The sequence below is a fragment of a genome (assembly GCF_019968955.1).
Source record: "MAG: Porospora cf. gigantea A chromosome Unknown PgA_NODE_258_length_25431_cov_344.817_1-24000, whole genome shotgun sequence".
Classification (NCBI taxonomy): domain Eukaryota; phylum Apicomplexa; class Conoidasida; order Eugregarinorida; family Porosporidae; genus Porospora; species Porospora cf. gigantea A.
This window is the reverse complement of record NW_027151545.1, coordinates 1-24,000: the sequence shown is the minus strand read 5'-3', so window position 1 is coordinate 24,000 and position 24,000 is coordinate 1. Positions and strand designations below refer to the sequence as shown.

Sequence of the window (24,000 nt, the reverse complement as noted above, 5' to 3'; positions counted from 1 at the left end):
CTGTTTCCAGCGAGACGAGCGGGTATCCTCGTTGTCTCTGTAGAATCTGCCATTGCACTGCTAGGAGCTGGTAGCTTTCGAATGGCTTTCCGTGGCTCTGCGAGCCCAGGTTCGTCGATAAAGCCACGCATGCTGTCTGCCAGGTCGAAATACGACTTGCGATTCCCCATGTGCAGATAAAGTTAAATTCGCTGATGAGCGCAATCGTTGTGTGCGTATCGCGAGGCTCCGTGTGGCTGGAGGGGGGGAAGCTGCCTGTGCGAACAGCAGCTGAACTTCAAGGCCAGTTCCGACCTCTGGGTCAGTACCGAGGTTTGGACGTGCTCTGGAAGCTGGACTTAGGTGAAGATATGCGCTTCGCCTCGGCCAGGGAGCTCTTGGGTAGCGAGGAGGAGTTTGCACTGGTTTCACAAGTTCTGCAACTTGACGACTTCTTCCGGTCTCACGCCTTCTGTGGCGTCTGCGGCTCTGCGACTCTGGCGTCGGAGAGGTCAGTCTTCTGCGAGCTGTGCACGAAGACCACGTGGCCTCGAATAAGCCCGTGCGTGATCGTGGTGTTGACTGACAGAGGTCGCGTGCTGCTTGCACAACATGTCAGACATAAGACACCTCTGTGGACTTGTGTGGCTGGATTTATTGAGGTCGGCGAAACGGTCGAGTCCTGCGTGGCTCGAGAGGTGAAGGAGGAGACGAATCTAGAGATAACTGGGCTGAAATACATTGGCAGTCAGCCATGGCCGTTTCCAAGCAACCTGATGCTTGGTTTTACCGCACGTGTGAAGGATCCGAACGAGCTGCTGATAGATACCGAGGAACTCGCAGACGCGCGGTGGTTCCCTCAGAACTCACTCCCTAAGGACTTAGCTCCCAAAGGAACCATGGCGCGACGTCTGATAGGATCCATTGAATCTTCTGATAAATACTCCCTCCCTGGCCATCCCTCAGGCAACGCTATCGACTCAGCTACCCATTGACCTGTTTATCTAAAAATAGTTATATAGCTTTATGCGGGACATTGGTTACCGCGAGATCCGCGTCGCAGAACACAGCCTAAGAGACTTGTTCCTGACCATTTCGGATCATGTGTTGCGTCCAGTGAAGCCTAGAGAACCGACGCCCTCGCAGTAGGTTGACGGGTGCGATAAACACAGGCGATCCGACAGATGTGAAGGGGTTACTCAACACCCTGCTTCGAAGAGGCAGGACACATTACCTCGACCGAAGTCGAAGGGGTTGCACCCATACTACGGCTTGGTCGTGTCTGACCGACCCAGCGTCTCGCTGCCGCTGGTGACATGCGACTCCGATTCATTACAAGGATCCGCGTCGCCCTGCGGAACGCACCTTGACACAGCCGTGTACCGCCCGTCGCCTTCGTACCCCTATTCCAGCCTGTCACCTACACTCACCCGGCAGCCCATCCTCAATAACTGGCAAGTGATGCACGAGTGGATACTTACTGCCTTCCGAAGCGGCTTCCGGACGGGCAGGGCCCTGAGGTCAGCTCGACGACGAGGAGGCAACGTCCCCTTCAACTGGGGGGTCCACAAGAAATACGCCTGTCTTCCCGATGACTACTCGCCCACCTCAGAAGTAGACAAGGGTTTCGTAACTCACAAGAGGCTTCTCCTAAACTCTGTGCGGCGGAGCAATGTCTTCTGCGCCGACCTGGGTCCAGACGCGCCGTCTCACGTGGAATATCTTATGAAGTTCTTGTCTGACCCAGCTGTGTGGACGGTGGAGGGCGACGAGATCTTCCAGCTGCTGCTGGGCACCAACTCCGAGTCGGTGTCGCCTGACGAGCAGTGGAACGTCATGCAGCCGTGTAATTCGCTTGTCCATCGTAAAATGAGGAGCCTCCTCGTTCCCTTCTGGATCGAAAAGGACTCTGCCAAGAGCTTCTCAGTCTCAGTGGTACTGAGGCGTGACTGCTACCCCTGCCTGCTAGTATCCAACCTCCTCAAGGCACTAAAGCAGCCGGTTGCAAGATCCGATGCCGGTGCCCGAAGTCTGCATGATCGAATCTGGCACAATCAAGAAAACCTTGAAGACTGCCTCCGCAATCCTCTGCAAGCCACGAAACACCGGCACGTCATTAGCTACCTTCGTAATGTAGTGCGGAACGCTGGGCCATACACCCACAAGGACTGGTGCGACCACGGATGCTCCAAGGAAGGGGTCCTCCGTCTTAGCACGAAAACGTCGGTTGTGGATGGTATCCTGCCCAACAGCAAATCGCTTAATCGTCTACCACTCTGTCCGTGTTGTATGCGCTACCTAGATCGTGCAGTCGGCGATGCTCGACAGGCCAACGTCAGAAACCCCAAGTTCGAAGTGCTGAACATTTGCCAGCTGGACCCTTCCTTCGATGTAGGTGACGGACACTGTCGCTCGGAGCTGCTGGATTACAAGGCTAAGCCCGACTCTTACGTAGGCCGAGTGCAGGACTTCGTGGCCGACCTGAAAAAGCAGAAGACGGACTTCGTGTCGGAAGACCTCATTCTAGCCGCCCACCGATGGTTCCACCATCGCGTGCTAGCGCGAATGGATCCCAGGCTTCACCGACTGGTGATGCCGCCGAATATGATCTTCTGCGCCTTGGACTCGGTCCCCATGCCAGCACCTACCCATACACTCGTCAGACACTCATCAGAGAAGCCGTGCCGAGCCGCAGGGCGGGTTAAGCCCCCGGGGATGGTGTGCATTCGGATCGCTGGTGTCCGGTCTGACGTGACGGAAGACGAGCTCCAAGCGTTTTTGGTGCGCCCGTTCGCTCTCTGCCCCGAAGCCCGTCAGTCACGCAGCCGTTTCGCGGTGACCCGCTACGCTCCCAGCTCGCTGGACTTCGCCGTAGACTCGGCAGGAACATTGGGCGTAGGGTGCTCTTGTCCTGCCATGGGCGGCACCGGAAACCCTCCTACACCGTGCGAACGATGCCTTGGGTCGACTGTCCGGCGACTCTACCTCGCTCCCGAAACGTTTCATGGCGTTTTTGCCCCTCAGGAGGAGGCTTCCGAGGACGGTATGGAGTCCTGGAAGGACTCCAAAGTGACTGACCGACTCACTGTGACCACTGCTCATGCTATGAGAGGCCTATCCTTCGCCTGGACGCCCAAATGCTTCCTACGCACTGTGGTGCGGCGCAACGCACTCGAAGAGACGCCTCTTCCACGGAGTCGAAACCGGATTAAGAAGGGTAAAATGAGCTACCTATCAGCAAAAAGGGGCAAAGACGAACCTGTGGTGTGGTTGAATGGCGACGTGAGCAGCCGGAAAGAAGAGGGAATCTGCCCCTTTTCTGGGCTCCGCACAATGGGAGACACTTTGAGAGCCGACGCTGACAAGGCACGCGATATGTACACGGTGAGGGTCGTTCGTCTTCTTCACATAGCACTTGCGTCATGGCAATCCTCTGTGGACGCACGGATCCCACCCCGAGGGATCATCACTGGCCTCCAACACCGACGGCAAGGTTTTTCTACTGCAGTACGGCGAGGCGCCGTTGTTGCAGGGGCTGCAGGGGAAGACTGCTCGCCTTCTGGCTGACGAAATCGCGAAACGAGATGAGGGATCTCGACTCGACGCCATCTGCGCCTCGCCCAAAGTAGACGAACACAGGACGCCCGGGCTCACCGTCGTGGTGCACGTACTCGTCGACTCGATGCAAGAGGCGGTCAAACTGAAGGCAGCCGTTATGGAGGCGCGAGACCTGATGACTGACCAGCGGTTCATTCCTGAACTGGCAATGCAACCGCTTCTTGAAGGGGACATCCAAGAACGCGTAAAGTCACTCACCACTCTCTTTCGTTCCGGAGCCGAGGTGACTGCTTCCGTGGGGGAGATTATGTGGTGGGACTTCTACACTGAGTACATCTCGTGCTGGCTTACTCAAAGTTTTATCAAGCGAGTCAATCGTGCCAAGTCCCGTGATGTGACTTCAGTGCGCTAGCAACTCTAAGGCAGTTGGGCGCCGCCTTGCTGCTTACTCTTCAGGTCGCGTCGACACTTCCAGAAGAAGAGCATCAGGATCAGTCGCCAAAAGAAGTTGAACAGGGAGAATATCTTCGTTACATTTTGGAGATCAGCCTCCGAGTGCGTGTCTGCCCAAGCTTGCAAGAAAACTGACAACCACACCACATCGATGACTGTAGCGACAGCCAGCAGGGCAAGCATCTGGGTGTACCGGGTGACACTCCATCGGCGTGGATCCGAATTGCACCAGAAGGCGAATAATAGAACAACTAGCTCCAAAAACAGGGAGCGAGCGTAGGATGCAATGCTGAGCAGCGCCAAAGAGATGATAACGAATACGTGGGACGCCTTCTGGTAGTTGTTCAGCTTCAAATGGTCCATTGCAGTGTCGATCGTCTTGGCAGCTAGATGTCCAGACCACAGTTCCTTAACGAGACCCTTCACGCCCGCGCCTTGACTGAAAGAGAAGGGAGCGGTGAGCTGCCCAACGAGCGTTCTCTGAAAGTTGAGCTCCTTGAGTCGCTGTTCTCGGAGGTAGACGTGCTCATCTCGATGTTTGGAGAACAGTTTCTTCTTAGAGTACAGCCACTGGGCCGCCAGTGAGAGCGTGCCGGGTGACGCGGCATCGTCTAGGGGGAGCCGCAGTGTGTGCTTCTGTTGGTCGAAGAGGTCCTCCAGCAGAAGTCGTACCCTGCCACACTCCACCTCCCTGCGTGTCTCAGCTCCCTGAGGGCTTACCTTCCTTCGGAGGATGTCTTGTGCACCGTAGCCTCGAACTCCTGGTCCCTGGAAGGGATCTGAAAGGCAAACATCTCATTCCACAACACACTCTTGTCTTCGCAATGTCGAGGCTTCGAGGATGCCACTTGGTCTGCACACTCCATGTTCACTCTGTACGTGGCGTCAGCATTGCCTCCGAAGTCAGTCAGCGTAACCAGCTGGACCAGCAGCCTGCTCCCAGGGCCGAAGTGGTCCTCAGGTCCTGACTCGGCTGCCTCGGCTTTCTTCAGATTCGTCTCAGCGTGCTCAATCACAAGATTAAGTCTGGCCACGTCGGCTTCCAGGTTATCCAGTTTGTCCGATTCTTGCGTAAGGTGGTCCATCCAACCATCCACAAGATCGCTCCTTGAAATCTTCATAGAGTCGTTACGTCCCATAGCAATCTCTTTGATGATGTTCGAATCCAGACCGATCCGGTTCTTGCGTAGCTCTGAAAGGAGTTGGCTTACAGCCAACGGCGTGTCGCCCAGATTGATCGTGCGGCACCAGACGCCCAGCTGCTCCCTGGCGCTCTGGTTGCGCATGTTCACCGGTGTCTTCTTTCTAGGATGGGAAGCAGCTGACAGCGGTAGCACAAACCCCTCTTCCATGTCGAAATTGCTGCAATTGAATCACTATGAGTCTGTTTTCACAGGACGGCTCGTTCTCTGAAGAGGCGACTGACGAGGTTTCAGATCTATCGGAGAAGTCTCCTGAGGCAACTACGCTCAAAAAGAGTCGTTCCATCTCATCAGACGATCTGTTCTCCGACGGCGGCGAGGTCCCAGATCTATCGCAGAAGTCCACTACAATCAAGAAGAGTTCTATCAGACCAAGGAAGGTTGAGACTCCTGAAGCAGCTCAACATCGCCAAAGTTGCAGGAGATTTCAGTTTCCCGCCGCCACTATCGACAAGATTATTTCAACCTGCGTTGAGGGCCGAGTCTCTCCAGAGGCACGCCGATTCGTAAACCGCGCTGCGGTGCTGTTCGTAATGTGGATTGCGGACGAGGCACAACAAGCAACAAAGAAAACGCGCAAAAAGACTATCCTGCCTGCGGCTATCCAGCAGGCGTTGACAAGATTCGGGTGGTCATATGCGGCTGACGGCCGTCTTCCGAGAATTGAATAGGACAGCCGCCAAGATCACAATGGCGTAAACAACAATGTTCACCAGCTGCGTCGTCAATTAGGGCGGGTCTCACCAATGCGGCAGAGGCCACGTACAGGAACGCAGTAACGATTTTGTGCAGAATTACGAATCCTGACACGGAGATGTCCATATGTCGAATTAGAATAACCTCAAAACCATTGATTCCACGATGGCTGAGTCGCAGGACACCGCCTCCTGGGTGCGGGACGCCTACGCGCTGCCTCCGTCCGTCAGTCTCATTCTCGGCGGCTTTGGCTGTCTCAATTTGCTGATAGCTGGTCTGCTTACGCCACAGGTTAGAAATGGCTGGGGCGCCATACAGCTCGCAATATTTGTGGACACCTGGAGAAGAGGTCGCGCACGCACTGCACTGGCTGGGGCCCGGTCCCGAAGCAGCGTCATCTTGGCGCTCTTCGTGGGGAACGCCTGTGAGGGTAAACCCCGGTCTTCATACAGCGAGGGCGGCGAGTGCGTTCGCCTGTATTTTTCTGTCGTCTCACTACGCAGAGTTCTGGATCATTGAGGGGCTGCTCAACCTACCCTCGCTTGTCTTCCTGACGAGCTTCTCGCTTATCGTGCTGTTCTGGACGCAGATCTACAACGGAGCAAACTTGTCAAGCTCATCCCTACCTCTAGGGGCCGTTCTCGTCATCAACGCAACCGCCTGGACGCTGCTTATATCCCTCTTCGGAGTCGCCCTGTGGTTGAATGCCGCCGCCGAGTATCTCGTCGTGTACAACGCCCTGCTGGGCTTGTTTCTGCTGCTGCCTACGGTGCTCATCTTCGTCTACGGCATTAAGGTGGTGAGAAAGTTCCCACCACACACCGAGGCCGAGCCAGCCATCGAGTGGGAACAGTACAAGAAGCGCTCTCGAGTGGTGAAGCGCGTCATCAGCATGTCGCTCCTGGTCCCACTGTGCCTTCTCGTTGGTAGCTTTCTCTGCTTTGGGATGTGCTACAGGGCGGCGACGGAGCAGCATATCTGGCCGATGTCGAACCAGCTGCTGTGGCTAATCCTTTTCTGGCTGGCCACCGAGATTACTCCTTCGCTCGTAGTCATTAATTCCATGTGGCCGCGTGCTGACGGGGAGAGGCAGCAAGTCCCAGTTCCCAACTCGTCATCGCTTTTCGGGGAAGCAGGCGAAAGGAACGCGCATCTCCTACAAGGATACGAGGTCGAATGGGGGCGCGACGCGAAATGAATGATCATCTCCTGCAAGGATATGAGGTCGTAGGCACGTGAGCAATAAACTTTGTGTGTCAAAAAAATATTGTGTTTAATAAGTTCAATGGTGCAAATGAGCCAATTAACCGCAGCAGCGGAAGTAGAAAACCCTAAATCGTTGTTGACCGTTCCATAAATCGTAGAAAAATCCACTCAAGTGCAGATGTGGCCGTACGGATGAGTAACGGTGAGCAGACCTATTCATTGGTAGCAGCAGTGTTCTCGCTTCCCTCTTCTTGCTTGGCCTTCATGTTTTCAGACTCGGCTTCAGTCTCCTCTTTGGCTTTCATCTCCTCCTGAGCCTTTCTCAGGGCCTCTTCAGCTGCTTTGCGAGCTTCCTGCTCTGCGAGTTTGAGAGCCTCCTGCTCCTCCTGATGACGTTTCTCCTCCGCAAGTCGCCTCTCCTCCTCTTCCTGACGAATCCGCTCGAGCTCGGCGCGATGTCGGCTGTAGCCACAGTCAGCGACGGCGCGTAACTCCTGGAGCTTCGTCTCAAGCTCCGCCAAGGGGGCGTCCATGTGATCCCAGACCCACTCCTCCGTCTTGTTCACCGCCTGGTCGATAAGCGCCCTCTCGTTGTCTGCAAAAAATTGCTTCAGACGGTCGTGAATATCGAAGCGCATGCCGAGAATGGTTTCTTCCAAACAATTGAGCATGCCACGGGTCTTTACGGCGAGCGCATCCGCGTTGCGCAGTGCCAACTCGGTTTTTGTGAAAACTTCGATCTGCTCAGGAGTGGCCACGGCGGGGCCGAGGTAGCATGTGAAGGGGACGGCGCGGCGGTCAGTCTTCGTCACAGCCTTCTTGACGATGCGGTACTGAGGCTCCTTAGGAGTCGCCTCCGCGGGAGATCCTTCCGTCGGCTCTGCCTCGGAAGAGGTGGGTTCTGGTATGAGTTCTTTCTCCTCCACCTCCTCAACGCGATCCACGATGTGCGACACACTGGTAACGTCAACAGTGTCATTGGCAGAGAGCTTCAAATATACCTTAAGCTTTTGGTTAGACTCGTGAGGAGTCAGGTTCACCGTCCACGTGCCGATGTCCTTTCGCATGCCTCCTGGCAAGCGGGAGTCGCTGTAGGCCAGCTGGATCTGGAAGGGTCCCTTGCGGAAACAGGTGACTGCCTTGGGAGTGAAGAGCAGGTCGCCTCGCTTGAAGAGGACGTGCTGTTCGGACTTGCCGTCGTCAGCTCCGAACGCAGCCAAGATGTCTGTCTGACACACGTCACCCACTCCGAAGTCACGGACCTTGTAGTTCGGGCTCAACATCGCCGCCTGCAGCGCGCACCCGCGAGCGACGGTCTCATCGGACGAGAGCGTCCGCATAGGTTCGAAGCCAAAAGTCTCGCCGACAGTTCTAAAGACCCAGGGAATCCTAGTGCAGCCGCCCATAACTTCCACGGATGTAGGAGCGACGCCTGCTTGCTCCACAGTGTGACGGATCTGGTTCTCAAGCTCAATCTTCAGCTCTTGGCACAGGGCCTCAAACGTATCCCGGGTCATGACACCCTGCAAGTCCTCATCCTCGTAGAGGTAATCGACTCCATACGGCACCTCAGAGTTTGCGGAGAGCAGTTTCTTAATTTTGGTGGCGCACTCCTCCAGCTTCAGCATGGCCTTGGCGTTGCCGGAAGGGTCAAGTTTCGTGGTCTGCTTGAACCCGTCGACCATGTACTGCACGATACGGCTATCCATGGCACGGCCTCCCAAACCAGGATTAGACGTGACGGAGAGAACCTTCAGTTTAGTTGCCAGGAACTCAGCAACAAAAACAACGGTCTGGCCATGACCTACGGATACAAACGCTGTTACAGTCGGTTCCGTGTCGCTGAACGTCTTCGCGCGGAAGATGCCGTAGTCCAAAGCGATCGCGGCGTGCTCATTCATAACGCGAAGGCACTTGATGCCTGCAAGCTGGGCAGCAACCTCCATAGCCCGCCGGTTAGCGTCTTCATACCAGCTGGGAACTGCGATGACGCAGTCAGTCACTCGCTGCGAAAGACTCGTCTCCGCGATACCCTTAAGACTTGTGAGGAATGCGGCGGTCACTTGGGTGGCGTTAGCCGCGGAGCCATTCTGGCAGTTGTATCCCACGAACCCGTAGCCGTCCACTCCCAGAGGCGCTAGCGCGTACTTGGCCTCCTCCGCCAATCTGGGCTCCTCAGATGAGGCGCCCAGAAGCGACTTAAAGTTCCGACAGGTATTCCCGGAGTTCGACTTGAGCGTGGCTAGAGCGTGGTCGCCCATTAGTCTCTCGTTTTCTGTGTAGGCGACGAGGGTGGGGGTGATGCGCTCCGACACCGCATTGCGGACGACAGCTATGGCTCCTCGCTGAATGGTAGCCATTACGGCGCCACTGGTGCCGATATCGATTCCGAGCACTGACATAGCTTGTTAGTGAAATGAAGGTTTTCTCAATTGACACATGAGTTTATGGTCAATATTGAAATGTTCCCACGCATAGGCCATTTAGAGGACGAGGGTACAGAGGAGTTCAAATTCAAGTTGAAGTCCGTAGCCAGTGAGAGCGGCGAGGGCCTTATGACTCAGCGACGTTGCTTCTGGCCGAGATAGTGAGCATTGTGGTGAATGTCTGTTGTGAACTACAGTAAACACCATAACAAAGCAAGCCCCACCAGGGATGCACTGGTCGTGGCGGCGACCAGCAGGGTGATTTGGTTTCGTTTCCAAAAGGTCATCCTTGCTGGCGGATCGGCGACGGGCTCGGCCACCGACAGCGCCTCGGACCTAGGAGGCTTTTCCCATGAAGAGGACCGACTCGGGGCCGAAATTGCCCTCTCAGACGTCGCGCGAGCCGGTCGTCGCGGCCGCTCTGCGACCGCTGGCTTATCATCCTCAAGGGCGATCTCGCCCACATCAAGGTCAGCTCGAACCTCGGCTTCTGATGCTGTCCGGCAGTAAACGTGAGCCATGGCTATCATGCCTTCAGTAGAGCACTTGGAGGCGTCACAGAACAGCCCCGTCACCGGCAGCTGCTCCACGCGGAGGTCGTCCCCCAGATGCACCTTCTTGTAGGCCACTGCAATGGTGGCCTCGCTAGCATGCATGCTCCACTTGTCGTTCAGTTCGCGACCGCCCTTTCGCGAGCCGCTTCTAGCTTGAGGGAAGCTGATCAGAGGCTTAAATTTTGGGTGCAGTGCTTCGGCCTCGGATGCTAGCGTGTACACCACCATCACCTCCACCTCCTTGGTTACGGCCTCGACACCACATTGTCCCAAGTCCAGTTCTTCGGGCGTCCAATCATTGAGGGTGATGTAGTGGTAAGCGGCCTTACGCAACACTTGGGTGGGTAGCTTGCCGTATGTCACGGACAGCAGGGTGTGGGTGGGCTGGTAAGCCCGAGCGATTCTGGCGGCTGCGTCGTTGAAGCTCGCTGATGAAAGAGTGCACTCCATGCACTGCATCATGAACCCGTCGCGGCCGAAAAACTTCTGTCCCGTTTCCCGGTGAAGCACACGTCCACACCCGTGCACGGAACAGACCCTAGCCAAGTCCGTGATGGGGAACCGCCGCCCCTGCATCGCTTTCGGGCCATCGAAATGCCGTCTGTACCACGTGCCTCGCGTGGGGCCGGTTTTCCCATACGCTAGGACCAGGAGCGCTATCCAAGGCCACATGCACACGTGTGCACTTTCGAATCCACAATGCCACAGTTGGGAACAGTTCACCACACAGTTTGATAAATTTGGTAGAGAAAAACAACGACAGAAACACTCAACAAAAATAAGCAGCTAGATCTAGTTGAAGCGACTCCCCAGAAGACTATCCATGAGCGATGTGGTCTCCGGCGGCGCAAGATCCACTGGCAGCTCCACATCGGAGCAACCCCCCTTCTTCAAGATGTACGAACAAATAACGGACAGAGTGCGATGGTCGAATTTCGCTCCATAACCAGCCAACTCGCATAGAATGCGGGCGACGGTCAACCACTTAACGATGTCCGAATCAGGACTTTTTGCGATCTCAGTCAACGTGGGGTGTGGGAGCTGCATGGTGGGGATTCTTTCAAGAAGGTTGATCTGCTCGTACCGCATGAGAACGCGCATAATACTGTTCTCGTACCCAATAGCTTCTACGCTTTCGTACTCCTTGAATATGTCTTTCAGCGCTAAGACTTGCACAAGGTGGTGGAAAGACGCAGACCACACAGCTCGGGGATTACACAGCTCCTCGAAAGTCGTGCCGATGCGAATGAGACCAACAACAAAGCATCGCGCGTGATACGCGGGTAATTGATAGTAACCCTCCTGAGCCGCACTCAGCAGAGGCAGCTCGCACAATTTGGGAGGGCCTAAAATCCCGTCGTCCACACGCCTTGAATGCGTTTGTGGGGTTCGGGTCCTAGGCGTCGATATGGGGCTGGGTGTCGTAGATCCCACGCTAGATCTATCGACTCCGCGCAACTCTTCTTCGCCATGAGCGTGGCGGCAAGCGACCCCAGACGGGCAAAATCCCGTTTGCCAAAATTTACAGAGTTTCGTCTTAAAGAACGCGTCAGTCGCTTGTAGTTCATGGAACTCATGAGCGTATCGACATTCAGAGTCGCGGCACCCCTCTCCGGTTAGAGCCTTCACGCACAACCTCGTCTTACTCAGATCAGGCTTGGGCCGCAGCTCATCAATAGAATGGGCTACGTAACAACTTCGCCTCTTACTCACCATAATTGCATCGATCACCCATAAAGCATCGCTTAGCGTCAAACCAGGGACACATTTTGGTCCTGTGATATTGCAACTTCTTGACGGCATTGTTAGTGCTGTCACCCATTAGTAATATAATGTTGGGATCGCAAATAATATCGGGTTTCGTGTAAAATATGTGGGGCTCATCACATGGGAATAATTCCACATCGTGTGGGGTTTCACAGATTCGTGCATCACTTGGCTCCAAACACCACAGCGTTGTCGACTTGGTACACGTACACCGCCAACTGTCCCGCGGCGATAATGGTGTCAAACTCCTCCGCTCCAGGGACAATGAACCACTGGCGTACACCTCCGTCAGCTGGAACGCCGCGGAAGACCTTCACTGCTCCGACTACAGCCTTCCGGCGGCCGCGTTTGCGTTTCTCAGTCCCGTCGTCGCTTTGGAGTATGTCTGTGCAATCGTCGTACAGCGCCTCCACTCTCTCCATGAACTCCGAGCGAGTGGTCGCGTCGGTCAACACTTGCGCGGCGCCGGCCGAAACATCATCAACCGGTTCGCCCAGGACATCGCCTAGGGCCTCAAGTGCCTTGGCGTTCTCTTCCGGCAGCTGTTCGCTGAGGGTCAGCTGAAGCGCGTCTGTGGCATGGTTCGTGTCCACATACACCAACAGCGTCATGAGCAGCTCTACAAGGCCAGGATGGCTGCGAAGCTGCGCATTGCGAAGAGCTTTTACTGATTTGAGAGGTTCCTCAGCCTTGGGAGGGGCACCCCAGATGGGAGGCATATCCAAGGTGTCCAGCCCTAGCAATCGGAGACCAATGGGATCTGGAGCCACCTGAGGGTCCGTGATGTCCGTGGAAGCCTTCTTTGCCACACGGAACACGACTGAAGTTCTCTTCAGCCTTTCTGAGCGGTTCTCGCGATAAAACGCGGGCGTCACGTGGTGCTCGCTGGGTGCATTTAGGCCGATGTGCTCCAGTTCCATGCGCTGCGGTGCAGTGTCGTCGGCTGGCACGCCGTGCTCGGCAACGCTCATGTAGGTCCGAAGCGTAGAAGTGGCCAACAAACAGGCTAGCCACTTTGGAAATATCGAAACCCACATCGATTCGAACTCGGATTTCTTGGGTGACAGCAAGGCGAGCAGCAGCATATCCCAACGCATCCGATCGAAGGATGGCGAGACGAACTGCGGTGGCGTGTCGAAGACCACACGCTGCAGGAGGTCCATCAGGAGGCTGGCGTCGGGCGTGGGCAGATAACGCTCGAGGTTCAACATCAACATACCATAGCCCCAGCCAGTACGAGCGAAAGCCCAGCTCTTCGAAGTGCACGTCTGCACAGAGAAACTGTTGTGAAAGGGGCTGTCGAGCGAGAAGAGGCCCTCAGGCACACCATCAACAGGAGGCTCCAGAACCGACGCAGTTGGCTCGCACATCTCCAGCTGAAGTCGGCGGCGGGCTTTTTCTTCCTGTTCCTCCGAGAGAGAGGCCTCCACAGCTTTCTTCAGTCGGGATTCCACTGGCACTACCTTGGAAAGACGCCCCAACAGAGTAGAGATGTGGGTCCTGTCCACGAACGCGATGTTCTGGGGCCACTCGTCGGCCTCATCAAGTGTCGGCGAATCGGGCTCGGTGTCTATCAGGCGCGAGAAGGAGTTCACAAGATCAGGCGCTGAGTTAAAGGCACGTCAGTTACTCACAAGCTAACAGCGCCCGCAGAGCCTCCCAGACAGGAGGCACAGGAACCATGGGAGACGTCGGATACATGCGGGCGGCGCTGTGGGAGAGAAACGTGCGCCCCCATTCGCCGGGAAGGCGGGCGGGATCCAGAAGGCTGTGGCGGGAGAGGCACTTAGTTGGAGGTGCGGGTAGTAGCGAGGGTCGGTCCACATCAAATGTTAGGAGGTGCTCGTCATCAGACCCTTCCCACGCAGCAGGTGCCTCAGTTTCGATCAAGGGACAGACATCGATAGCCACTTCTTCCTTCGGAGAATCCGACACGGGGTCTAGAGGGAGCGTTGCGGGGGTGTCATCGGGTACGTACAAATCCACAGGGGAAAGTGACGCTCTCAGGTAGCTTTCGAGGAAGGCCGACCCGCTGGTTCCGGCGGGCAGCTCCCTGAGGAATTCAGTGAAGAATGGAAAGGATGGATGTAGCTTGAGAGCTTGCAGGCGTGTTTGCAGGTCTGGCGGCGCGCTCCAAGACTCAGAGGGGTAGTCTGGAGCGAACTGGCATTCGACGTTCCCGTTGTTGCGCCACGCCAGTCGCAACGGCCCAATGAACGCCTTGTCGACCTGAAGCGTGAGATTCGCAGAGCGCACGATCCAGTAGAGGTTGCCGTGGCGGTCGTAGCCTGCGGGGAGCTTTCTTGGACACGCGAACAGAATCAGGTTTCGCAGGAGTCGTTCCGAATGCGTGACCTTGAGTTCGTAGCTGCGCTTCTCTTCAGCGGTCTCCTGATAAACGGCGCGCTTCTCCACGACGGAAGCGTGCTTCACAACGTCCAGTGTAGCTTCGAGGACGACTTGACACGTCTGGTGCTTTTTGTAAGCGTGCATCTCAACCGGTAGCACACCCTTCTTCTCCTCCGGAGTGAGCGAATCGAAAGCTTCACACATAGTCTTCTGCGCAAGTTTCAGCTTGCGGGGAAGAGACTTGGCAGCCTTTCTGCGCTCACCTTGTAGATTCTTCTCCACCTGCCACGTACGCTCAATACCGCCCTCCACGTAGGAGCGAAAGAGTTGAGTCTTGCATACCTGGCGCACGAGAAACTGTAGGATAGCGACTCGACGATGGAAAGGGATTCTCTCGTACTCGTCGACGGCAACCTCGGCCGCTAGCTGCTTGTACTCTGAGATGCTGTCTGCGACTTCCAGCGCTTCCCACGTCATCGGTCCACGACGCAGTTTGTGTGGTGAGTTGATCAATTCCTGCAGCTCTTCACATACGGCCATTAAGTGCTCGCAGACGTAGTGGGACCAGGTCATAGGTGTTAGTGGAAGTCGTTGGAAGACGAGTTGGTACGCGTTATTGTCAACGGGGCCGTCTTCCTTTTCGCTTTCTTCAAGATCATCCGCCTCCGATTTCACCTCCAGTTTCTCCTCCTTCGTCGACTTCTTTCTGCGGGCGGAATCCTTCGCGCTGGTAGGGCTCTCGTCTTTAGGTTTGCGTGAGTTACCCTGTCTATCCAAGATTAGTAGTCGCATGAGAGAGCAGTGGATTTTGTGGATCCCTGAAGTGTCGAAGCGGTTCTCTCCAGGACCCAGGCCCAACAGTATCTCGACGAACTGTCTGAAGGTCATGAGACCGCAGCTAGAAGCCTTCGCGTCCGCCACGTCCACTACGACGTGCTCGCCATGTTTGGTCATGACCATACACTCCAGCTCAGAGGGAAGGTAGGCTCCATCTGGCACGATGAAGCCACCAGACTCGAAAATGTCAGTCTCAAGCGATTGAAGCGCCGAGGCAACGGTGAGCTTCGAGTCGTAGAGAAGGGGTCTAGCCAAGGCGAGAAAGTCGAAGACTTCACATAACGTGCTCAGCGAGCACTCATCCACGCCAGCGGCCGCCCACGATCGCGGGAGGCAGTTCGGCACGGTTAACGGTTGCAGCGCACCATAGTGGGCTGCCTCTTGGGTGGTCAGCGGCTTGCGTCCGGCCGTCTTTTGTCCTTCTTCACCCGGAGAACCTCTGCTGCGTGTCCTGACTCGTGGCGCATCGCTATCGTCGGGAGATGTTGACTTGCGCGGACTCGTTTTGGCTTTTGCCTTGGGTGTCCTCTTCTTCTTGGCTACCTTTGGCTCCTCATCAGGGACCACCGCATCTTGCAGTGTCTTTTCCGCGGTTGTGCTTCTCGGAATCTCCACCATACCACCCTCTACCTTACGTTTGGCCACAGCCTTCACTTCAGGAATGTGAGTCCTCTTTCGCGCCGCCTTCCCACCTCCGAATGGAGAAATGGAGATCGCTGCGTGCAGCGTTCTGCATACCATGCTGAGCAGCTGCTTGACGCCATGGTTCTCGGCGTTCCCTTGCTCCACCCTCAAATGGTCCAGCTCACAGGCAAATGTGGTTCTTACCGCCTCCCAGAGCTTCGACACGTCGGCAAACTTCTCTGGCATTTGGGGAATGCTCCCTCCTCCCTGCACGAACTCCTTCAGCTGTGCCTGGATCACCTGAGAGGTAAGCGTCTGGGTTCGTCAAATCACATTAGCTCACCTGCAATAGATGCCGCGTCGAGATAGCCTTCTCATTGGTTAGAATAAAGTTCGGATCCACTGGGAGCGCTTGCATGATCTCGGCTGCCATGGCTGGTTGCACCAAGTCGCTGCTGCCCTCCAGAGCCTGCATAATGGTGTCCTCGAATAATGTCAGCAGCTCGTCGGTCGTCAGTGGAGCGCACTCGACTGCGGGTTTGGTGACAGCGTGGAATCCGGGGGGCCTCATCGGTCTGCCAAATCCAAACGGCTGGCTCATGTAGCCATAGGCTGATGGGTGCTGTTGTGGGAACCCGTACCCGTACATAGGGTTGCCGTACTGACCCATAGGAAAATTAATAGGTGGTTGGGCTGGAGGAGGCTGAAACTGCTGGGCAGCCGTCGGCATGGGCACTGGAGCGCCCTCCGCAGGGGGGCGGCCGAATTGATTGAACTGGCCGAAAAGCATGTTGTTGTAGTTTCCGAAGCCGGTCAAGTCCTGAGAGAGGAAGCTCCAGGAGTTGTGCTGGCTGTTGTCACCGTTGTCAGATCGTTGGTTAGCCATGTGTGGACATCTGTTAATCTTGATTTTCCAGAACGGATTGTAGAGACCTCCATACGGATACATCTTACACGCTTTGCGTCAAAGCCGGAATAGAAATAATTGCTGAGAGTGTTGTGCGTGCCCACTAAGCGGGTGGAAGAAGTTACAGCATTGAAAGAAACCCCAAATTCTCCCTCTTGCGAGTGCATGCGAACTAGTGGATTCAGTCCTGCTGCCGGACACGTAGACGCGTGGGCTGCCCTGGATGGACAGGCGGACGGCGGAGGGGACGATTCATGGGCGGGGCTGTTCAAAGGCGCCCTGACGCTGTTGCGCGGGGTAAGTACCACGTACCTGGCTCATTCAGCGCTGTGCTAAGAAAACCCTCGCCCTCGAAGTCCAGTTCTACCTGTGGGTGATGATGCACCTGGCCCTGGCTCGTGGTGGGTTCGTCGTTGGCCGCGGAATCAGATAAGTTTGATGACGTACCAATCTGGGTAGGCGACTGGCTGGACGGGTTCGAAATCATATCGCCCTACACTGAAGAATCGCCACCCACGGCGCGCGACTACTTTGACCTCTATCCGTTGAAGATGGCCACAAAGTCGAAAAAGTCTGTGGTGGGGCAATGGCTGCCGTCTGTGAAGGACTCATTTCTTCCGCGTGTGCAGGTCGCTAACGTGCGTGATGTCCTGAAGCTCTGTCCCCTTATACCGCGTCCCTTCGCAGTCAGTGCGTTCGGGCCGATGTCTAAAGGTGACCTCGACCTGACCTTACAACCGGAGTAGGCGCGTGGTCGGGTCTGAATTCAGTCGAATTCACTACCTCCTAGTGATGGAGGACCTGACAAGCGAATTCACCACCGCCCACGTTCTCGATCTGAAGTTAGGATGCCGTCTAGATGCGCCAGATTACTGTAAATCCAAGAATGACAACAGGATGGAACGCGCCGAGCAGCCTATGTTCAAGCAACACGGATTCCAAATTAGCGGCTTGTCGTGTGTAGGTAACGAATCCCCTCTGGCCGCTGCCTGGCCCCGTAGCGTGGTGCGCGGTGTGCAGGACATGGAAGGCGCCCACAGCCTCGTTACGCAGGTTCTCCGGTTCCAGAGGGTGGACAATGACACGCTCTGCGGTCTGGTCGCGCACATAGAGAGAATGGTGCAGTGGTTTGAGACGTCCGGGTGTGGGCTCATGTTCCGTGGGAGCTCTCTATTGTTGATCCTTTCAGAGAATAAAGCCCAGGCAAAGCTTATCGACTTCTGCCACGTGTATTTTTACTTCTACGATCTGTTGACCCCGCAACAGAAGCGCGATGAAGGTGTCATTCGAGGACTTCGTAACGTCTCTTTGATTGTTGAAGCAGTAACTCGAAAATAGGATCACACGAAATCTTCCTGATCAGTGGGTCGACGATTTAGGTTTCTTGCGATCCGCTGTTGATCAGTGATGCGAACTTGTCGAAGGTTGTTGCGTGAATCTACGTATGCGAAAACGTCGTCAGCACCGACAGACTCCTCGGGACGCGGCGCGGAAGGACCTAGCCGATCATACAAGGTCGGCCGGGACGTCACAGGAGTTCGGCTCCTCTCGGCACGCGGGTTCCTGTCACCTGCGTTTCTGTCGGGTCGGGCGTGGGACGCTCTTATCTCTCTCGGACCTCTGCGCACATGTGAGTCGTCTATCATATCACGGCGCGTACCGGACCTATTTCGAGCATCCTCTCGGGTCCTGCTGGTTGGTTGATTGTGGGATCGGGACCTGTCACTATTCTGCTGCGCAGTGCGAGGCCTGTCTCGCCCTCTGTTGCTCGACGGCGCACTTTGCAAATCCTCAAGGGTTCGGTTGTCATGTCGATTCTGAGCGTTCCCTCTGCGGCTAGACGGCACACCGAATTGCAGGTCCTCTAGGTCTCGGTTGTTATGTCGAGTTTCGTGGTCTCTGTTGGACCTACTTCGAGTTTCGCGGTCTCTGTCGTCACTATTCTGCTGCGCAGTGCGAGGCCTGTTTCGCCCTCTGTTCCTCGACGGCGCACTTTGCAAATCCTCAAGGGTTCGGTTGTCATGTCGGTTCTGAGCGTTCCCTCTGCGGCTAGACGGCACACCGAATTGCAGGTCCTCTAGGTCTCGGTTGTCATGTCGAGTTTCACGACGCCTCGTGACTGGCCCGGAAGCGGGACTTTGCTCACCTGGCTGATGTTGGGCGAGTGGGAACTCCATCTCGGACCGCAGCCTTGTCTGGCGATTCGGAGCATAAGGCGAAGCCTCAAACTCTTCTGCCGTCCACTGAGGAGCGCTGGGTAGTGGCCTGTCAAGCACATTATCCATACTACGACTTCGACGTATCGATGAGGGCCCACTTGAGCCGCCCGGAGCATGCCGGAGCACTGTTTCCGGCGAATTCCCGAACTTTCTTGTCGCCCAGCGACGTACGTTTTTGAATGCACCCCAGACAGACTTCGTCCCCCGTGTAGGTTCCCGAAGCCCCTCCAGTTGTGCCAGAGGCATTTCTCCGAGGGTCGCATCTCGTCGTAGCAGAATGGGTGTATCGGGATCTCGCTGCGCCACCCGGGGGGGCATCTGGGATGCAGGAGGATACACCTCCCGCATCCACGGCTGGTAAACGGGAGGGGAATCTTTAATCACCTCATCGTAAGAAGGTGGCAACTCAGGATGTTCGTCGTTGGGATCGCTACTTGCAACAGCCAGAATAAGAACCACACAACGCATAACTGCACTCGTTTCGTGCACACAACGCATAACTGGACTCGTTTCGCACATATCAACCATCTGACTTGTTTTTCATTTCGAGGTCGTCTGGGGCTTCCACGGCGGCCTGGGCTTCGGCCATCTTCACCCTGGAGTACCAGAAGCTTCCGAGAAGAGTCAACGTCAGGCCACTCAAACTAGAGCGGGAATAAGGCTCGTGGAAGACGACGATCCCGATGATACTTTGCAAGCAGGACTTCGCGTAGCCGACAACGTTGTAGGTCACAGGTGAGGTTACCTTGACGCAAAGATAGGACGCGAAGGTGATTCCCACACCCAGCAGAGATGATATCACGAGCTGCATCACCAACGGCCAGAACGGGGGGTCGTGCTTGTACGGGAACTCTTTCCAGAAGTCGACGTCCCCAAACAAGAAGATACAGGGGACGAAGAGAATAGAAGAGATGAACAGATTGTAGAACATCAGGACATTCTGGTCGTCGTTGACGACTGGTAGGCATTTCTTAATCTGGATGTTGTAAAGAGCTTGGAAAAAGGAAGCCAGCACGCCCGCAACGATCCCGGCCAGGGACAGCGTAGTCGGATCGAGAGATCCAACCAAGAATCCGAGCATCACAACTCCGCAGGCTAACCAAGACCGCACGCTGAATGTCACTCGGAGAACCAGCATTGACAACAGAAGGTTAAAAAAGATGGTCAGGGCCCGCGCGACTGCGTTTCGTAGTCTGCGGAGACTCACTCAAATACGCGGACACAGGGGTGTATCTGAGGCAGGTATTGCTCAGGCCGATCATCGCCACAAAGCTTAGAGTTAGCGGCGACACCCCTTTTATTTTAGACCATTCTACTCGGACGTTGGGGTAGATCGCTACGCTCGGGAACAGCTCGCCAAGGAGTCCTATGACCTTGAGAAAGAGGCAACCGACGAACTGCTGGAACCATGAGATGAACACTGGGAAGGGGAAGGTCTTTCCGAACATTGTTCGGTTCAGGAACACAATGCTGATGCTGACGGTTGAGTACAGGCCGATAGAGAAGGCAATGAGCGCGCCATCCTTCAACGCCATCAAGAATAGATTAATTTTCACATAGATTGTGGTCGAAAGAGGTGCTAATTCTTGAATAGGGACAAAGAAACGAACGACGCCAGCCAACAGAAAACTCCCAACAGCCTGCTGTTACAAAATAGTGTATTTCGATGGTACAGCCACAAGACAAGGCCAAAGCTATGCTGGCCATGGCCGTTCAGACGGCTCAACGTCTGAACCACTCGTCACACGGAGCGCCGGAATCTCCTGTGGTGGGTGTAGTGCCGCAGCAATGGCTGAACCCTTCCTCGAGGCACGCACGCAAGATCTACGTCGGGAAGTTGCCGGCCAACACCAATCCAGACAATATAACGGAGATCTCTCTCTGTAAATTCTTCAACGACACCTTCTCTGCCTTACTGCCAAACAAGCTGCCAGGGCCTGTCGTCGTTGGTTGTCATTTGAACTCCAACAAGAAGTATGCGTTCATTGAATTGCGAACGATATCAGAGGCGCAATTCTCTCTCACATTGGATGGACTTCTGTTCATGAACTGCAGTCTGAAACTGCGACGACCACAGGACTACAACGGCGGTCTGGCCCAGAAACAGCAGGCAGACGAGCTGCAACACGGCTTGGGGGTTGGGATCCCAGGCATCAGCGATCAAAACTCCAAGGATCTGGTGCCAACCACGCCGCTTCCAGGCGAAACTGTGTACGTCTCCCCTGTGGTCGAGGACGGACCGAATAAGCTGTTCCTGGGAGGCGTGCCAGTCTGGTTGACTGAGGACGAAGTGAAGGAGTGGCTCCTAAAGCACGGACGGTTGAGAGCGTTTCAGCTGATGCGGGAGAAGACCAACCATCCTTCACACGCGGGACATTCGAAAGGGTACGCTTTCTGCGAGTACGTTGACGCTATCACTACCGACTACGCTATCAAGGCTCTGAGGAAAGACACTCTTGAAGGGCGCGTGGTGACGGTTAGACGTACTGCGGCTCTCGACGAGTCCACTGATGCCAACTCTGCGGCAGTGTTGGGCCATGAGGGCAAACTGGGCGCGGAAGCGGCCATTTACCTGCAGTGCGGGTCTATGCCCTGGATTGACAGCATGCCGGTGGACTCCAAAAAACACAAGGAGATGGCTCCGACAGACGAGTACGATAGCCCTGAGGCGCTGCTCCAGGAGCGGATCACCCAGACGTACGGCAGGCCTAGCCGGGCCATCGGCGTCAAAAACGCTTTGGAGGCCGACGTCACCATCGAAGACACCAAGGAAATCACCAAGAAGCTACAGCAGATATGCGAGAAACTGGTTGGCAAGGTCTGCAACGCATGCTTCCATGAAGCCGAAGGCGGCCAGATTCTCCTAGAGTTCCCTTCCGCATGCGTCGCCCTTAGGGCGTTGGAGCTGCTCAACGGTCGAACGCTGAACGGCCGACCCATCTTCTCTGGCTTCGTGAAAATGCCCAAAGAGATGCAGCACTCCAGCGTCCTGCGCATGGTGGCTGAGCTCGATGCCGTGACCGCATCCGACGACGTCCCTGGGCAGTGGAGCCAGCATCTTGCTCGGTACGCAGCGCGCTCTATCCCGGACCTTCCGTCTGAATTGGACAGCGTTGTGGGATCATAAGAACTATTCACATGATAGAGTCCAAGGGATCTCGCGCTCGTTTGTTCCTAGTCATGTATTGTTGAACCAGATAGGACGGTACGAGAATGGTGGTGAGAAAAACGATCATGCGAGCCAAATGTCTGACGTACTGTGCTGTCTGAGTTGGAAGGCCCTTCGCAGCTCACCGTCGCGTGCTTCTCATTGTAGAGTGTCGAAGCTGAGAGAATAAAAGAAAGCGACATGAACGTCAGCGGTATGCATCCGCAGAACAGCGCTAGCAGATCAAGGCAGAGGGGCACACCCAACAGCGCCGTCTGTGTAACACGACAAAGCCGTTCTCACCGTATAGTTCTTCACGCTAGTGGGTATGTAGCACCAGCGGATCAGGAGTGCTGATCGAAGTGGATGTTCCTCAGCGATATCCCGGACTGCACACAACACTGGCTGTTGCCGAATTTTGGCCTCGACTCGCATCTTCACAAACGGCAACTCGACGATAAAGTGAGCAGTAAGTAGCGCCAACACCTTGCTGACGATCAACCCCACGAAGCAGGCGTTGCCTACGCAGAGAGCAAACGTCACCTCCCAAAGGGTAGTGGGGACGCCAAATACAACGAACATGTAGTGCACGAAGGAAAACAGAGCGATTCGCATGACGAACGGCGTCTTGGCGGCGCGCTTCCTCAGCAGGAGCATCACATCATCGAGCGATACGTACGGCACGCGCTTTGCACAGTTGTAGAGAGCAAATATGCCCAACAGCAGTAGTACTCGATACACCCAGTAGCGTCGCCTTGTTGTCCGATGCAGTGATACCTTACGTCCCAATGAAAGCCGTCTACGGAGACGCGTCGTGGCCCGCAATGCTGGTGTGCAGGCCCGACCACCCGTGTCGTCGTCACCGCCGGCGGACAGTAGAGACCCACGGGTAACCGTGCGCGTGTAGCTCTCGAGGTCGTCTTCGAAGGCGTCGTCCTCTCCGGGCTCGGAGTTCGAGTCGTTCTGACCACAGCACGTGTCACTCAGCTTGTCATCTGAGTACTGAGGACTCAATATGCATGTTGGCGTCGGGTAGGGAACGCCTGAAAAGGGATGCATAAACCGCCAAAAAGCGAACCGCACACAATTCTAATGTTTTCGTTGACTATAGACCGCGACCACACAAGTAGACATTATCCACTCCGGTCCATCCATTCTCCCAAAATGTGCAGCTTTCCCATGCACAGCGAAATCCTGCGATTTTGAGTCTTCCTACGTCACCCGGCACCAATAATTGCCGCGACAATTGGGCGAACCTGGGCCTGTCGTGGGAGGCGCGCCACGAGTAGGACGGTGGTCGGGTGGGACAGCGAATATGCACTCGTAAATGATTGTGTTACACTGCATTTTGATGTTTACCGTGGATACTGCCGTTAGCTCCGCTTTCGATGAGCTCGTTGACGACGCCCTTCTGGGGGCGCCTTTCGGCCTGAATGATCTTCTGTCCGTCCGAGGAAACAGTGTGCTGGATGACCCCCGCACTCATCTGGGCTTCCCAGATGGCTGTCTACCCGTCCGTCACAACCAATCGGCGCTTTCGACACTCTACGGTTTACTTTCGCATACGGGCCTCAGACGTGGCTGGCCGTACGTGTTAGACACACCCTTATCTGAGATGGCGTGTAACCAGGGTATAACTGCCACCCCTCGACGCCTACATTGGGGCAGCCCGCTAGTCCTTTCTCATTTCGGACTCTCGAGTATCCCCACTGATGATGACAGCCGCCGAACGTTTGCGGTAAAGTACGCACAATTCGCTGGACTGACGTACTCCTCCAGCGAGCCGCTAGTTCACCATGTGATCGAGCACTCCTTCGACAAACCGTCAAGCAACACCGTCATCGTAACATGGCTGCCCCGCCCTGCACTGGCCAAGAATGCTGCACAGCAACGCGAGTGCGAAAAGCGTTTGCTGCAACAGCTGTCCTCTCCGGTATTCCGCCTGTTTTTCGTCTCCTGGCGTTCGTGTCTGCACTACTGCAATGGATTTGAACAGGGTGCGGTTGAGTTCTTTGACCTCGGTCAACATCTCGCCAGCGTCCAACTGTTCCCTCCGAGAGGAGGCCATTGCAAGC

The 24,000-nt window shown here is 55.6% G+C and overlaps 14 protein-coding genes across 24 annotated transcripts; 7 read left to right on the top strand and 7 right to left on the bottom strand.

The window, feature by feature from the left end:
• Positions 1-194: 194 nt before the first annotated feature.
• Positions 195-974, top strand: KVP18_002699 (uncharacterized protein; the record flags this gene model as incomplete). The annotated part of the gene is made up of 1 exon (XM_067953810.1): positions 195-974. The coding sequence occupies one exon, from the start codon at positions 195-197 to the stop codon at positions 972-974; it is 780 nt and encodes a 259-aa protein (XP_067810916.1).
• A 31-nt stretch (positions 975-1,005) lies between these two features.
• Positions 1,006-3,949, top strand: KVP18_002696 (uncharacterized protein; the record flags this gene model as incomplete). Of its 2 annotated transcripts, XM_067953804.1 has the most annotated exons (3): positions 1,006-1,124; positions 1,152-3,363; positions 3,392-3,949. In XM_067953804.1, the coding sequence occupies 3 exons, from the start codon at positions 1,006-1,008 to the stop codon at positions 3,947-3,949; spliced, it is 2,889 nt and encodes a 962-aa protein (XP_067810910.1). The 2 variants fall into 2 exon arrangements, with proteins under 2 accessions (XP_067810910.1, XP_067810909.1); XM_067953803.1 differs by lacking the exon at positions 1,006-1,124 and having other exon boundaries at positions 1,441-3,363.
• A 5-nt stretch (positions 3,950-3,954) lies between these two features.
• KVP18_002692 (uncharacterized protein) lies at positions 3,955-5,342 on the bottom strand (the record flags this gene model as incomplete). The annotated part of the gene is made up of 2 exons (XM_067953794.1): positions 3,955-4,681; positions 4,711-5,342. 2 exons carry the CDS (start codon positions 5,340-5,342, stop codon positions 3,955-3,957), a joined length of 1,359 nt encoding a protein of 452 aa, XP_067810902.1.
• Positions 5,343-5,368: 26 nt separating this feature from the next.
• KVP18_002695 (uncharacterized protein) lies at positions 5,369-5,863 on the top strand (the record flags this gene model as incomplete). Its single annotated transcript, XM_067953802.1, has 1 exon — positions 5,369-5,863. One exon carries the CDS (start codon positions 5,369-5,371, stop codon positions 5,861-5,863), a length of 495 nt encoding a protein of 164 aa, XP_067810908.1.
• Positions 5,864-6,053: 190 nt separating this feature from the next.
• KVP18_002694 (uncharacterized protein) lies at positions 6,054-7,086 on the top strand (the record flags this gene model as incomplete). 2 transcript variants are annotated; one of them, XM_067953801.1, is made up of 2 exons in its annotated part: positions 6,054-6,312; positions 6,341-7,086. In XM_067953801.1, the coding sequence occupies 2 exons, from the start codon at positions 6,054-6,056 to the stop codon at positions 7,084-7,086; spliced, it is 1,005 nt and encodes a 334-aa protein (XP_067810907.1). The 2 variants fall into 2 exon arrangements, with proteins under 2 accessions (XP_067810907.1, XP_067810906.1); XM_067953800.1 differs by having other exon boundaries at positions 6,054-6,318; positions 6,392-7,086.
• Positions 7,087-7,306: 220 nt separating this feature from the next.
• KVP18_002700 (uncharacterized protein) lies at positions 7,307-9,496 on the bottom strand (the record flags this gene model as incomplete). Its single annotated transcript, XM_067953811.1, has 1 exon — positions 7,307-9,496. The coding sequence occupies one exon, from the start codon at positions 9,494-9,496 to the stop codon at positions 7,307-7,309; it is 2,190 nt and encodes a 729-aa protein (XP_067810917.1).
• A 215-nt stretch (positions 9,497-9,711) lies between these two features.
• On the bottom strand, positions 9,712-10,746 carry KVP18_002691 (uncharacterized protein; the record flags this gene model as incomplete). The annotated part of the gene is made up of 1 exon (XM_067953793.1): positions 9,712-10,746. The coding sequence occupies one exon, from the start codon at positions 10,744-10,746 to the stop codon at positions 9,712-9,714; it is 1,035 nt and encodes a 344-aa protein (XP_067810901.1).
• Positions 10,747-10,866: 120 nt separating this feature from the next.
• KVP18_002698 (uncharacterized protein) lies at positions 10,867-11,842 on the bottom strand (the record flags this gene model as incomplete). 2 transcript variants are annotated; one of them, XM_067953808.1, is made up of 2 exons in its annotated part: positions 10,867-11,759; positions 11,788-11,842. In XM_067953808.1, the coding sequence occupies 2 exons, from the start codon at positions 11,840-11,842 to the stop codon at positions 10,867-10,869; spliced, it is 948 nt and encodes a 315-aa protein (XP_067810914.1). The 2 variants fall into 2 exon arrangements, with proteins under 2 accessions (XP_067810914.1, XP_067810915.1); XM_067953809.1 differs by having other exon boundaries at positions 10,867-11,790.
• A 163-nt stretch (positions 11,843-12,005) lies between these two features.
• Positions 12,006-16,600, bottom strand: KVP18_002697 (uncharacterized protein; the record flags this gene model as incomplete). 3 transcript variants are annotated; one of them, XM_067953805.1, is made up of 3 exons in its annotated part: positions 12,006-13,447; positions 13,476-15,966; positions 15,995-16,600. In XM_067953805.1, 3 exons carry the CDS (start codon positions 16,598-16,600, stop codon positions 12,006-12,008), a joined length of 4,539 nt encoding a protein of 1,512 aa, XP_067810911.1. The 3 variants fall into 3 exon arrangements, with proteins under 3 accessions (XP_067810911.1, XP_067810913.1, XP_067810912.1); XM_067953806.1 differs by lacking the exon at positions 12,006-13,447 and having other exon boundaries at positions 13,468-15,942; positions 15,995-16,537; XM_067953807.1 differs by lacking the exons at positions 13,476-15,966; positions 15,995-16,600 and having other exon boundaries at positions 12,006-13,211.
• A 123-nt stretch (positions 16,601-16,723) lies between these two features.
• KVP18_002690 (uncharacterized protein) lies at positions 16,724-17,896 on the top strand (the record flags this gene model as incomplete). Of its 3 annotated transcripts, XM_067953790.1 has the most annotated exons (4): positions 16,724-16,855; positions 16,884-16,959; positions 16,988-17,300; positions 17,329-17,896. In XM_067953790.1, 4 exons carry the CDS (start codon positions 16,724-16,726, stop codon positions 17,894-17,896), a joined length of 1,089 nt encoding a protein of 362 aa, XP_067810898.1. The 3 variants fall into 3 exon arrangements, with proteins under 3 accessions (XP_067810898.1, XP_067810900.1, XP_067810899.1); XM_067953792.1 differs by lacking the exons at positions 16,724-16,855; positions 16,884-16,959; positions 17,329-17,896 and having other exon boundaries at positions 17,110-17,304; XM_067953791.1 differs by lacking the exons at positions 16,724-16,855; positions 16,884-16,959; positions 16,988-17,300 and having other exon boundaries at positions 17,351-17,896.
• Positions 17,897-19,297: 1,401 nt separating this feature from the next.
• On the bottom strand, positions 19,298-20,312 carry KVP18_002693 (uncharacterized protein; the record flags this gene model as incomplete). Of its 3 annotated transcripts, XM_067953797.1 has the most annotated exons (2): positions 19,298-19,956; positions 19,985-20,312. In XM_067953797.1, the coding sequence occupies 2 exons, from the start codon at positions 20,310-20,312 to the stop codon at positions 19,298-19,300; spliced, it is 987 nt and encodes a 328-aa protein (XP_067810905.1). The 3 variants fall into 3 exon arrangements, with proteins under 3 accessions (XP_067810905.1, XP_067810904.1, XP_067810903.1); XM_067953796.1 differs by lacking the exon at positions 19,985-20,312 and having other exon boundaries at positions 19,298-19,915; XM_067953795.1 differs by having other exon boundaries at positions 19,929-20,312.
• Positions 20,313-20,443: 131 nt separating this feature from the next.
• Positions 20,444-21,904, top strand: KVP18_002689 (uncharacterized protein; the record flags this gene model as incomplete). Its single annotated transcript, XM_067953789.1, has 1 exon — positions 20,444-21,904. One exon carries the CDS (start codon positions 20,444-20,446, stop codon positions 21,902-21,904), a length of 1,461 nt encoding a protein of 486 aa, XP_067810897.1.
• Positions 21,905-21,911: 7 nt separating this feature from the next.
• KVP18_002688 (uncharacterized protein) lies at positions 21,912-22,984 on the bottom strand (the record flags this gene model as incomplete). 2 transcript variants are annotated; one of them, XM_067953788.1, is made up of 3 exons in its annotated part: positions 21,912-22,043; positions 22,072-22,200; positions 22,229-22,984. In XM_067953788.1, 3 exons carry the CDS (start codon positions 22,982-22,984, stop codon positions 21,912-21,914), a joined length of 1,017 nt encoding a protein of 338 aa, XP_067810896.1. The 2 variants fall into 2 exon arrangements, with proteins under 2 accessions (XP_067810896.1, XP_067810895.1); XM_067953787.1 differs by lacking the exon at positions 21,912-22,043 and having other exon boundaries at positions 22,169-22,984.
• Positions 22,985-23,276: 292 nt separating this feature from the next.
• On the top strand, positions 23,277-23,821 carry KVP18_005180 (uncharacterized protein; the record flags this gene model as incomplete). The annotated part of the gene is made up of 1 exon (XM_067949561.1): positions 23,277-23,821. A coding segment is annotated over one exon (545 nt), but the record flags the coding sequence as incomplete, so codon positions are not given.
• Positions 23,822-24,000: the final 179 nt, after the last annotated feature.